At 37.0% G+C, this 14106-nt stretch overlaps 1 protein-coding gene across 1 annotated transcript in view; it reads left to right on the top strand.

Annotated features, from left to right (window-relative positions):
• Nucleotides 1-14106, top strand: part of LOC107090284 (glutamate receptor 1-like) — a 112105-nt gene that overhangs the window by 71877 nt on the left and 26122 nt on the right. The window contains exons 12-15 of the mRNA XM_015383587.1: nucleotides 2252-2375; nucleotides 2487-2628; nucleotides 7183-7381; nucleotides 7994-8241. Of these exons, the coding sequence (XP_015239073.1) occupies nucleotides 2252-2375; nucleotides 2487-2628; nucleotides 7183-7381; nucleotides 7994-8241 (713 nt within the window). The remainder of the gene's footprint in view (nucleotides 1-2251; nucleotides 2376-2486; nucleotides 2629-7182; nucleotides 7382-7993; nucleotides 8242-14106) is intronic.

The following is a 14106-nucleotide window of genomic DNA, read 5'->3' as shown; positions in this document are numbered from 1 at the left end:
TTTCACCAAACCAGCCTCTCATTCATACGAAGCCGGCGTTTCGGGGGTCTGTAAACGATCTTTTTTTTATCAGGCCTTTAGTGTGGGAAGATTTTGAAACGCCGTTTTCGCGTTTCCATCTTTAAGCTCTAACCGCATATTTTTTTTACACGCATGCGTCATAGCGTCACCTCGCATGCACGACACAGTATCACAACAACAATGGCGCCGTACTGTGTTGAATGGTTGCTGCTCATGCTACTCACCCTGCTGTCGGGCTTACAACATAATCTTCTTCTTCTGGAATATCTCCAGGAAGAACAGAGCAATATCGACGACATAGTTCAGCACCTGAATTTGACTAAACCACGAAAATGGACCCGCAGGGCAACCATGTATAAATATTAGTGCGCATGCCCAACATTTCGTCGCCTATTTTTGCTTTGGCACCACAGCGCCACTTACAGGCCTGGCATACATTTTGCAGCGTTTTCATGCATTCGTGTGGACGATCACATTTATTTTACGTCTCCGTCTTTACGACAAACGTTCTTGAAAATATTAGCGTTTCGTGTTCGTTTTGACTTCGTGTGGACGGGGCCTTAGTTTAGGCAACTGATTGTGAAGTTTTCTAGAAGACGTTTCGCCTCTTATCCAAGAGGCTTCTTCAGTTCTAACTAATGGTGGGGAGAACTGAGATTAATATACTGTAAGTGTAACAAAGAATTTGGGGAAACACAAGTTGACTCTGATCCCTCCTCCAGGATTGGCCATCGAGGTCACCTGGGGGGTTAATTGTTGTCAAGGGGTTCTGATTGGCCGTTAACTCCCTCATCAGAGTGTTTTTGGTCACAAGCCTCTTTGAAGTGTGAGTCAGGTGAGGGCAGGTGAGAGGTGGATCTTCTTGGCATTGTTCCTAAAAGTGCTTTGCAAGTGGGTGAGAAATGCTTTTTTCCAGGTTAACAAAGATGGTTTCCTTAACCCCTTACTCAAACCATGTTTCTTCCTTGGCCAGAAAATGGACTTTGTTGTCCTCAACAAATGTCCTTTAGCCTTCAGGTGTAGGTGGATAGCTGAGTCCTGTCCTGAGGAGTTTTTCCTCCTGTGTTGAGCCGTGTGCCTGTGTAGGGGTTGCTTGTTCTCTCCAGAGTAAAGGTCTGTTCACCCTTTCTTGCACTGAACGGCTTAGTTAGAACTGAACAAGCCTCTTGGAAAAGAGGTGAAACCTCTAGAAAACTCCACGTCCAGTTGGCTAAGCTGAACCTTTCAAGCTTGTTTTAACAGGCCTTTTTTATTTACATTTTTTACCGGTCTTTTGGACATTCTGCACCCCCTTCAACAAAAAAAAGATTTTTAGTTATGTTTTGTTATTTTGAGGAAAGATATGAAAAGGGATCTTTAGCTAAAAATATAAAAGTAGACTACTGAATAGTGGGTTTTAAATTGTATTTTACTGGAGATTTTTTAATCTTATTTCGATTTCTTTTTTTTATAAAATAACTGCAAGAAAAGGTACACTGATGTGTCATTGTCAAGTAGATGCATAGTAGATGGTTCAATTCAGGTTATAAAGTAGAATGAGGCTGGAAAGAAATGGCATAATGTAAAAAGTTACAGATGACTGAGGCATTTCTTATCAGATTTACACAACAAATACTGAGCTAAATTATACTGTAACAACAACATATAAGTAAGCTGATGTTTTTATTTTCTTTTTTAAATAATTATTAACATTGCAATATAGTAAAGACCCTAGATGGGTCACTAGATGCTGTGGTTTAGAGTTGTGGACTAAACAACTATCAAACTGCAGCACTGTTTTATACCACAAAAGACCTGACTATGACCCATAATCCTTCCGCTCCCAGACATAATTTCCTACTCATTGTATTTTCTAAGTCTTGCTATAAAATGGACTATGCTACAGGGCATGTATGCGATTTACTTTTAAATCAATCCTTTCATATACAAATTTGATCTTTCTTCCCCCTTTTATGTATAATAAAGCTCAATACTATTCATATCTCTGGGAGATTTAGGTTTACAAATCTCTCTATTTTGCTGAGACTTTTTTTCTGTAAAATTGTAAGTAAGATCTATACTTTATAAAGCTCCAGCAAAAGTTTCCTGTTACATCAGGTATCAGAAAGCAAACCTTTTCAGCATGAGATTTTTTTTAATGAAATGTATTCAGTGAGTCTATTTATTTGCGTTAAGCATTACATTAAGTGTTGAGCTGGTCCAGTCTGGTAATTTTCATGATTTTCTGCAGGTGAGCCGTTTTAGTCCCTATGAGTGGCAGAGTGACGAGTCTGATGAAGAAGATGAAACTGTCCCATCTTCAGGGTCTCGACGAGCTCCACCCACTTCATCCTCTGAAGACCCTCAATCTCTAGGTATCTCCACAATATTATTGTCTAATAAGCCTACAACTGTGTTGTTGCAATTCTTCTCACAACAAAAATATGTTTAATTAATCAGGTTCCACTATCTTTTCTACCTGTCAGGTTACTCTCAAGGTCAAAATCCGAACCAGAACCAACAAAAAGAAAAAGAAACCCCTGAACACACCAATGATTTTGGGATCTTTAATTCTCTCTGGTTCTCACTTGGGGCCTTCATGCAGCAAGGCTGTGACATCTCTCCCAGGTAAGATCAAATGATGTAAACTAATAGTAGTAATAACTAATTACAGGAGGAGTAAACAACTATTTAGTTCTGACTGTGTATAGATAGGCCTACTGCAAAATGTGTCCTAATACCAGAGTCTTATGTTGCTTATGGATGCAGTAGTCGTGCCTGGGAGGTAGATAAACCATCTTTCAATCATTTTCCAACAGAGAAAAGACCAAAAATATCTGCTTGCGAGCGAGCTTAACAAAGGATTAGTTAAAATGGCAAAACCTTGTAGGTAGTATGCTAGAAATAATAGTTGGTGAGGAAAAAAAAAGATCAGATCCAAAAGTAGAAACATAGTATGCCCTGTAAAATTATGTAAAATAGTAAAAGTAGCTTTTCCTTCCTTATTTTTCAGCAAACCGAGAGAAAAATAAATCTTAGTTGAAAATCTGCCTCGACTTGGTACAGTTTTGCTACTAAATCTGCAAAATCCACCAAAACTAGTGCTTTTCTTTAGTTTGTTTAGAATATCTTACTAAAGGTATTTTTCAGTGCGGTTGTACGGGGTCACCTTTAGCACAAATAGGACTGCAGGGCTAAAAAAGATCAGTGTGTGTGAGTTTGATGTGATTTGAATAAATATACTCTGCGCATTCAATGTTTATGTGAAGCATGAATGTCCTGCAGACAGAAACTTACAGATGTAGTTCTCACACCTACTGTACTGCTTGGAGCCAAATAAAGATGATATTAGAAAATCTAATGTGTGAAAGGAATCTGTGACAAGCAGCTCAATCTAACATGTAACTAACCTCCGGATATCATTTACTAGAAAGAAAAAGCTATAGTCAGAAGCATATAAAAGGTTTTAGCTTGGTGTGAAACATTGTTGGCATGTGAACTTTTCACATTAATGCCAACCTTTCATGGGCCGACTGTTATTTGCAAAAGCTTCCCCTCTGATGAAACAAAAATTTGTTGCAAACACTGTAATCACCATGTTAGGCTGAAAATGTGGATACACATTGACATTAATGCATTACATGCTTCTAGAGATTTGTCTGCTGTAAATCTATTAAGTGAATATCTGGCTGTTCCACACCTTAGATATTCTCTCCACTCAACTGAGATCTAGTGAATGTGGGGATCAGGGGCAGAGGCCCTACAGACGATCTCTGAGCCAGTTCCCTTGCCAGAGGATGAAAAGCGAGCATTTACAGTTAGTCAAATAAAAAGCACTGAAGAACAGATCCAACGTCTATATACAGAGATCAATCCAGGATGGAGTCAAAGCTGAACAGGAACAGATCAGATGACACCAATATGACAGGAAAAAAAAGATCATAAAGTTATGACCTCAATAGTGCAGAATGGGAGAACAGAGATAATAACACAGAATAAGGAAAATTGGTCATCCTGCAGCCTAAACATATATCAGCATAAATATAGTAAATAGCTCAGGTATGTGAGGTATGTGAAAGGTAGGGCCAACGTAGAGCCGAGTAAAAACATCTTTCCAGAGTGAAATTCTGCTTGGCCAGATCAGGTGGTTGATGCTCTCCCTGCCTCATGGACTACAGCGGTTATGGAACAAATGCTGCAGAATCAGATATCTATGATGTAAGCGAGCCCACCACATAAGCAAGCCAAACCCCCTGACATGTCTCTGTAAATCCACGGTGCAAAAAGCTTACTGGTCTTTTTGCCCTGTAACCTCTGGGTCTGTTGGCAGGACATACCAATCTTCAGCTAAAGCCAAATTAAATGGCCACCTCCCTCTGGAGAAGTCTAATTTTTGCTGGCGAAAACAGACTGCTTTCTGCCTATGATTCAGAACCAGCTGAACATAGAAGCTCTCATTGCAATCCCGCCTGCCTGAAGGTTTTTTTGCCTGGTCGACCCCTAATTGCTGCTCCCGGATCAGTCGCAGCCCGACCGCCCGTATGCCGAGGTGCCGCTGTAAAGCTGGCGAAACACAACCACTGGTTTTGGCACTACCTAGAAGCTGTCAGCTGCGGATCTGAGTCACTGCGTGATGAAGCAAAATAAAGCTCTACAAAGTTCCCTTTGTTATTACATATGACTAATTCACGTTTCTTTGAGGGCTTGTTGAAGTTAACGAACAGGGATTTCTCAACCAGAGTTGGAATAAAATATCCTTAATTTCAAATGTTGATGGTTTTCTATCAAAAAAAATTTGAACTGAATGTTGACTTAATGAAGCATGTGTGTGAATGAGCATGTGTGCTGCAAATGTGCAACGATTGACGCTGGTACTGTAGGCTTCCCTCTCGTCCCCATCATTGTCTATTTCCGCCTGTTGTCCTGAGAATTAGTGTGATAAGGTTTGAGCAGCAGGCATTGTTTGCTTCAGGCTACTTCCCTTTGGCCATGTGTATACACGGAGGGTGCCATGTTGTGAAATTTATCACCCTTTGTTCTAACCTGGCCACAGTTTAGCTAAGGTAACCATCTTGTTGCTATGTGTCATCTGAATTAATCCATTGGTTTTCAGTGCTGCTACATTTTAATGCATTGTGATTATTTGTTCTTTGTTCAGTTTAAAACTGAATGAGGTTTTATTTTTTTGAATGCATTTAAGATCTCTGCATCAGTCACATTTATCTGCTGCTCTTTTAAAATACATCCCTAAATCCATTAATTCATCAAGCCTTAAACTTGAACATCCCTAGAGACATTTTCAAAAGACCCTCAGACCCCCTTTTTCTGCCTTTTATTAGCCTTTCATTCACCTTCTCCTTATTTTAAGAAGTGTGTAGTTTTGCATAGCTACTGTATTAAACATAACAATACTTTAACAAAGAATTTTACATAATAAAGAGCCATTATTTTACTGTGGTTGTCTAGGATTATTGACATTACTCAGAACCAGATCCACTCCTTTTTAGTCAATAGTTACAGAAACAGAGACAATTTCCTTTGTTAGTGATTAATAACTCTGCTGATAACCATACTTTAAATGATTAAAGCCAAAGGTGAAAAATACACTGAATTTTTACAGCCGGTCCAGGAGTCCAACATTGGGTAAAGACTAAAAAGCTTTGTCAAGTAAGCAGATTACTGTTATGGTCATTTTAGTAATAATGAGTGTAACCCTTGATTTGAATGGCGTATTAATTAACCACAACTTCCAGTTTTAGTCATTTAAAATATTCATAATGTGCTGGTAAAATTGCTCAACACAGCCTTCCTGAAAAGAACTACCAAAAACAAAGCTATGTGTAGCAAATGGCTGTATCACGTACAGTACATACTCGTACTCGTCGTCTCCCGCTTTATCCGGAACCGGGTCGCAGGGGCAGCAGACTAAGCAGAGACTCCCAGACTTCCCTCTCCGCAGACACCTACCGTACAGTACATGTAAAGCAATATTTATTTGTTGATTTCCATGAAGTAGTCTTAGACTATACGTCATGTCAAAGGATTTTGGGAATCCATCTAACTCATATGAGCTAGTTGTACTTTTTCTGTGGCAGCTCCCAAGCTATGGAATGATCTTCCTTTGGGCATAAGACAGGCCTCTTCACTAGCTGCTTTTAAGTCTCTTCCTAAGACCCAACTTTTTTCTTTGGCTTTTGGTGCAATCTGAGAGGTTCACTTTGTTTTATTGTGTCTGTAAATTAATATGTATTTTTTTATTTGATCTTTGCTATTTTTATAATTGCATTGTATTTTATGATTGTGTACAGCACTTTGTTCCTTTCGGTGTATAGTGCTTCATAAATAAAGATGGTATGGTATAGCATGGTATGGTACGGTACGGTATGGTACGGTACGGTATGGTACGGCACGGTATGGTAGATTGTAACGTCAGGATCAATAGCTCTATCTGATTGGCACCATTAAAATGAAGCTTTTGACTGTAGAATTTACTCCAAGAAAATTTGAAGCAGATTTGAGTATTTGGACATTACTGCTGGAAGTACTCATCAGAGGATAGTGAGGTCAAGAAGTAGAGATATGGTCAGAAATAATTATGCTGAATGGTTGGTAAGGAGAAAAAGTATGTCCACAACATTACACCCCCAGCAGCAGCAGGGGGTTCATTAAATTCTGATGCTTCTTTCTTACTGTATGTAGCAGCTGAACTTGAAACTCTTTGGGACACATTTTTTTTTTTTAGTCTGTGATTGTTTTTGTTAAACTTTGGTTAAATAAAGTGAGTCTTATTCTGAGATTACTGGTTACCAAAGTAGTACCCAAGACCAACTGCTGCTGCAGCACTTTTGACTCATAGTAAAAAGTTTTTTCCAAGGTGGTATTCTGCAAACTGTAATTGTAATGAATGTTTGTTTGACCTATTGGCACCCTTTAACTGGCCGGCCATTCTACTTATCAGACTTTAACAGGGCAGAGGGCTAAACTGAAGCATTCATCTGACAAAATCTAATTTTTATTATTTATAAGTTGTAGTTGTGTCTCTACTCAGACACACTGATTAAATGACTCCTATTACCTCCTCTACAGTCACCATTAAACAGAGTAGATCCAAGTCCAGAAAATCCACACAGCGTTTCCTGAATTCATTCAAGAATGTTGTTTATCTTCCATTTTTCCCCAAAGGTCTCTGTCCGGCCGAATTGTCGGAGGGGTGTGGTGGTTTTTCACCCTCATCATCATCTCATCCTATACAGCCAACCTGGCAGCTTTCCTTACTGTGGAGAGGATGGTGTCCCCTATAGAGAGTGCAGAAGACCTGGCAAAGCAGACTGAGATCGCCTATGGTACCCTTGATGGAGGTTCTACCAAAGAGTTCTTTAGGGTGACTGAGCATGTTCATTCCTGATACCTGCGTTTTGTTACACATGGTTCAACACTTCACTCTCTTTGCAAAACATTACTTACTTTACTTTGGTGCTGTAGATGTAAAATTGAATTAGTCTTAAAGTCTAATATTATTAAGAATTTAATGTTAGTTATATCTTTAGGCGGGGGTTGTACATTTTAATAGAATTTTCCTCTTATAGCTTTTGTAAAAGAAAATCAGCATTGCCATCAGTTAATAAGAACTAATTTGTCAAATGCCAAAGGGTTTTTTGAAAAGTAATTTTAAGCCATTCCTTTAACGCAGAGGCTTTGAATTTTGTTGAACTACGGAAGAAAGAGACCATTTAGATTATTTTGTACTTTCTTAAGTCTTGCCCCAGTAAAACCTGAGGCAAGATTACCATGTGAAAACCGGTGTGATTTTGCTTTGAATAGTTTTTTTATGGCATGAAATTAGGACTTAATATGGTCCAGAAACTCGTGTTTCCAGTTCCATTTGAATCAAATTAGATTCTGTGCTGTGATGAAGTTTAAAAAAGTGGAAAACCTGTCAAATTTAGTTTTTATTAACTTAGCCTCATTCTGTCTTTGCTCTCCACTCCTTCAGAGGTCTAAGATCGCTGTGTTTGAGAAGATGTGGTCATACATGCGCAGTGCAGACCCATCAGTGTTTGTGAAGAATACCAACGAGGGTGTAATACGCGTCAGAAAGTCAAAGGGGAAGTATGCCTACCTACTAGAGTCCTCCATGAATGAATACATTGAGCAGAGGAAGCCCTGCGACACCATGAAAGTAGGAGGAAACCTCGATTCTAAGGGTTATGGTGTGGCCACTCCCAAAGGATCGCCTCTCAGGTACACTCTAAGTGTCCACTTAGTGAACACCAGCATGGGATTAATTATTTTTGTTATTTATTTGTTGAAAACAAATAACAAGAGAGTGGGATATGAAATATTTGTTGAATACAAATATCCATTTCTGACAAATGAATCTTTGCACAGTTATACACACAATAACAACTCAAAACTACTTTACAGTACTATCTAGTGTTTAAAAGATGAAGCATAGCATGTTTAGTCATAAAATGTGCAATAATGTTTTTTGAACTCATTTTAAGTCTATTTCTAGAAATAACAAAAAAATAGAATCATGAAAATAAAAATGATTTAAGACCTAAATGTGTAATTTCTCCAGACACCATTGTTAACAAATTAAAACCCAGACACCTGACTGTAAAATATCCTGTTAAATTAGATAGTTCTAGGAATCAAGTTAAATAAACTATGTGTTTATTTAAACCTGATGTGCTCCTTAAACCTTATGAGCATAAGGAGAATTTATATTGAGAGTTATTTTTATTTTTTAACAACTACATTAAAGCTAAACTGTTTAAATAATTAAAAAATATGTTTTTGTTTGTTTTTTTTACATTTTAACACTGTTAGTAATAATTTAAGTAAATTTGTTCACTCACTACAAAAATGTGAGTGTGAAACAAAAATACAAATTCTGGAAATTTAAAATATATAGTAGTATAAAAAATATACTCCATTATTACAATTAATTAGGGAGTTCCCAACTGTTCAATGACAGCTTGTTAGATAACTAATATTTCCAAGAGCATTAAGAAAGAAAAGAAAATGAAGAAAAGAAAAAACAGGGGAAAGAAAGGAAAGTCTTTCTTAGCAAGGGGAAGGTATAATGTCTTTCTTTCTGTCTTATTAATCTTTCCTTTTCCTACTCTTTATTTTATATAAAAAGTTAAAACAGTAACTGAGTCATGCACACACAGAACAGCATTTTAGACGTGCAACTGATTTGAATTGTCAGAAACTGGATGATTTGCATTGGAAGTAATTGAGGATGTCAGTTTGGGGGGAGGGGTTGACTTGTTTACTGTCATATGTTCGTCTATCTGTCTGTCTCTTAATCTGTCTCTCTGTGTGTCTTGTTTCTTCTCTTTTGTCTTTGTCCGCATGTCTGTCAGACTGTCTGTCCCTTATTTGCTATGCCTGTCTTACTGCTACCGGCTCGTATGCCTTTACATGTACCAAAACAAGAAGAATGTCCCTCAGTCATAATCATTGTCTGCATCTACCTGTCCAAATCTTTCTGCTGCTGTCAGGTAACATGATGAGCTTGAGCTTCTTTGAATTTTAATCTGATGAAAAATTGACTCAAATTATGATGGACTGCTCTGTGCAGATATTATCTAAGGGAAACAAGTTCAGGTGGGTAAATTTCCAATCACTCTAACTTAAAAATAAATGACAAAGACTGCAGTGTAAACAGTGTAGGTTGAGGAAAGCTAAGACATAAAATAAATGAATTGAGATGTATGCCAAATATGTTTTATGACCTTAATGTAGACAAAAGATTGAAAACAGCATGGTGAGTAAAAGGCTCTAATGATGATAGTTGACAAAAATCTACAAGTACAGTAGTGTGCAAGAAGACTAGGTCACACAAAAAAAAGGCGAGATGTAAGACAAGGAACTAGCTGAAGGAAACTGAAATTGAGGAGCAAAATTAATGATGAAAGTCTCAGCTGAGCACATGAGCATAATAAGGCCAGAATGAACTGCTGTGGAGAAGAGTAGAGACAGAGAGACTGATGCACAGACGCAGATGAAACATGAGAAGTTTTGCTGCTACACCATAGGAACCACAAATTCTAAAAAGGTGTTAGTAAGCTTTTAGAAATACGGGTTACATAAATTTAGCACAATATCACATAAAACATAATAGTATTCCACAATCTAGTCTAAATGTTTCTGTAAACAGTTGTTCAGTGATAAATGTAGAAGTAAGTCAAATATCTTAATGTTAAAGAGTAACTGGTTTAACCAATGTGTGCAATATGCATAATAATGAATGCAATTCCTTTCTTAACAATTGTCTTAGTATATTATTCATCTGAGAGTACACCAAATGAATTTGGAGAAGACAGCTTAAAAATATATGGGGCTTTAAACTATAAGAAAAAGAAAATGAACCAGCAACCATTTTTTGCACTTTTGTTTGTTCTACTGCTTTTGAAAATGCAACACAGATCTGCCTACAGGAAGGTGTTTTGTTCAAGGTGACAAAGCACACCTGGGGGCTGTGTTGGATCAATACTGGATCACATTCTGTTCCACCAAATTGTCTCATTATGGTTGTTTTGCTCTGAACCTTAGTGCAAATTGTGTGCTCACATCTATCCAAAAAGATTACACAGAAGTGAACCAAACCATATTTTAAATGGTCTATACACCTCAAAAATAAACACACCTAATTGACTGTCGTGTCACTTAAATATTGTTCATCCTTATAGAGTTATGATGTATAATGATCAATTGAATTGATTGGAATTGCAGTTCGGTGTACAAAGATGCACACATAACTTAATTATTTGAGTGAGAATGAGAACATGCACGAGGGGAGGAGTGTAGCAGTATACAGAGATGGTGCTTACGTAATATGCAAATATTGCTTGTCGTCTGAGTATGATGTAATATAACCCTCTAATGGTTTCTACAGTAGTACAGCCATTAAAGTGGAACAGTTGGACTTGCGTCATTTGAAGTAATCAACTTGTTGGCAAACAAAAGCAAACAAATCTGAATCTATCCTTTTGAGTTAGAAGACTGATAAATCAAGGCAAATTAAATCCCATAAAAATCTCCTGCATCTGTTATGGCTTCGTAAATATGTGAGTATCATTGCTTCAGGTATCTTTGCCCTCCCCCTTCCCTCATCAATAGTTTTCTGCTTCTGCATCCTAAGTTTATTCTTATGGCAGAAATAAAAGCAATGGTGTTTTTTGAGGTTTCCAACCGTGCTGTAGTACAATTCAAGCCTTTTTTCTTTTTTAAAAAGGGCTTAAAAACACATAATGTCAGATGTTTAGAATTAACTTAAATTGCAAATATTCCTAAAACAGAAAACAAGATAGTTACCAAGTGTTGTTGGAATATAAACATCCTCATTAATTTAGCACTATAGGAGTGTCTCCTCACATAGATCAATCCAGGGGTTTTCTGCACTTTGATGCTGATTGCTTTCTTTTATTTGATTACACTAAATACAATGGAACAAAACTCAAAGTTAGAGAAATATTACTGAAACTTTAATCTGTGTTTTTACCTGGCAGCAGAATTTGAAAGATTTATTTCTCTTCTTTGTGTTAGACTATAATGAAAAATGTATCAAATCTTTTGTGCTGCTCTTATCATTTCTACTTCACGTCAGCGTTTTCATATGGAAGCCAGAGTCAGAAACACAAACACTTCACAGAGGAGACCGCTGCACTCTGAATGCAATCATTTGTTCCTTTGTGTTTGAAAATACTCAATCAGGGAATTTTTGTCTGGAGATTTTGGTCTTTGTTTTGTTTTTCTCTTTTTTGGGTAAAAAAAGTAATAAAAGAGGCAGATTCTGAGATCGTTGCTAAGCAACACAGTTGGGTTAAAGTACTTGCATGCTGAGCATTTATTTTCATCAACTTCACTCATCAAAAGCATTAGCTCTGTGTGAAGAATCGATCCTGTCTCTGGCTATTAACTGTTCTCATGGTGATACATAAACACATCCTCTTTCATTTTTATGTATGAGGACATAAAAAAAAAACCATCTTGTATTTATCAGGTTGTGAAGTTAAAAGAAATAAGACCTCAGAAAAGCAATAAAGCATTAATAAGTAATTCCTGATAAAGATGTTCAGAATTCACATGCTGAAATTTACTGATGATAAAAATTTTTCTAAAAGCTGCAAAATAATGGCAGGAGTTTTAAGCAATGGGTGATTTCGACTATAGCTCCCTATAGAAATAAAAACTAAACATTATTTCAGAACTGTCAAATTTTGACAGTTGCCATGCTGATTAAAAGATGATGTGATTAATGACATGATTTATGCCTTGATTTGTAGGGATTGGAACTGTCATTCATAGTAGAGCCCAACGGATTAAGCAGCTGGTTGATTTATCAGGACGATTTTAAGGTGTGGCTCGTTTATAAACATTGGCCAAAATCTGGCTGTTATAAAATTCTATTTTTGCTGCAAACAGCTTAAAGAAACTTTGTGATGTGCTGATTCTGCACTTTTTGATTCTGTTGCTTTTTTTTTTACTTTTCAGTTACACTTTGATTCATGTTTTTCTATTTTTTTGTCGTGTATTGGTTTCATTTCCATTTTGTGTTATTTTCTGGTTGTATTTGAGTTCTTATGTATTTCTTGTTTACCCTCTGTTGCCCTCATTGTATCAGTCTCCTTCCACTAGCTCCCTTCTAGATCCTTCTGTCCACACCTGATTCCAATCAGTTAATTATCCCTGTCTTTGTTTTGTTTGACATTTATACTCCTCCTCTTCAGTCACTTCTTGGCTCCCTATGTGTGTTTTCCCTGATGTCTCTTTGATTTTGGTTTTTCTGTATTTTGTTGGTGGAGTTTTGCTTCTGTTGCTCTTTGGATAACTTAATCTGCAAGAAACCTCCTCAGCTTCCATCTCTGTATTTGGGTCCTAAAAACCTCCACACAACCTGACATGTTGAACTGCCACCATGCCTCCCCTCCCGTCATTGATCTCTCTCTGCCCCGCCCCTCCCCAAAACCACACACACAAACACAGCTGCTTTTAGCATAAGCATGGAGTTGGACGGAGAGGTAGAGTGCATGCAGTTTACACCATAATAAGCCTTGATTTTGTAAAACTACACTAAAGTGCCCCATGACAACAAACATCTTCATTGAAGGATGCTGTTCAGGTGCAGTAAGAGAGCAAGTTTTATATATATACTACTTATGGCAAACATATTAGAATTTTAATTCCTTGTAACGAAATAAATATAATTTTAGAAGGAAAATAAGATTATTATATTGTGTACCACTACACTTCATACTGACATACAGGCTGCACTAGGGCTCATAAATTCAGAAGTTAATGTTTTCATTAATACTTTTTTAAAAGGCTCCAACTTGTATTGTATTTAGTTTTAATCCTGTTTGGATGTTTAAAAAGCTGCAGTATTACTACTTAAATCTAGTTTAGTCCCTTTTGTTCAATGAAGAAGGGAACTTTTCAGTTCCCTGTAAATATGACAATATGTCTTAAAAATTTATCAGATACAAAACACCTCTCATTAGCCTGTGTATTTTCACTTTACGCTGTATGCAGCCACTTCTTTTCATTTTAAAATGCTCATCTGTAGAGCTGAAATTTCACAGGCAAAAGGTCAGGTGTGGAGCCATGTAACAGGTGTTGAACGCAGCATCTGCAGTGTTAGCGTTAGTCAGGGCTCCAGCACCAGTATGGCAAAAAACAGCACACATTTGAGGCAATATCTAAATCAGCACCACAAAAAAATACCTTAATTGTAGTGTTATGGTTACACTGCTCAAATTAAAGTTGCTTATTTTAATTCTATAGTTCTATCTTCTGTTTGTTTTTTTCTTTAATCACATTTCTGGTTATTATGACAATTAGAGCTTGACTGTAGTGTGACAGTGTAAATCCTATGTAAGCTCATGTTTTGTGTTTTTTTTTTAAATACTCTGGCCTATGAATATCAAATATCGGCCAATATCTGATATCATTATTTTTTTAAGCGCCTGTTTTTTTAAAGCCTCCAATATCAGCATCGCACCTCAAACTCCCATATTGGTTGGGCTCTAATTAGTAGCCTGACATGTTTGAACTATTTGCTTAGAAGCTTTAACCTCAAAACTGTTGAGTTTA

This window comes from Cyprinodon variegatus, unplaced genomic scaffold (assembly GCF_000732505.1).
Source record: "Cyprinodon variegatus isolate N-32 unplaced genomic scaffold, C_variegatus-1.0 Scaffold288, whole genome shotgun sequence".
NCBI lineage: Eukaryota > Metazoa > Chordata > Actinopteri > Cyprinodontiformes > Cyprinodontidae > Cyprinodon > Cyprinodon variegatus.
The sequence above is the reverse complement of the archived record's forward strand: the minus strand, read 5'-3'. Positions and strand labels throughout refer to the sequence as shown.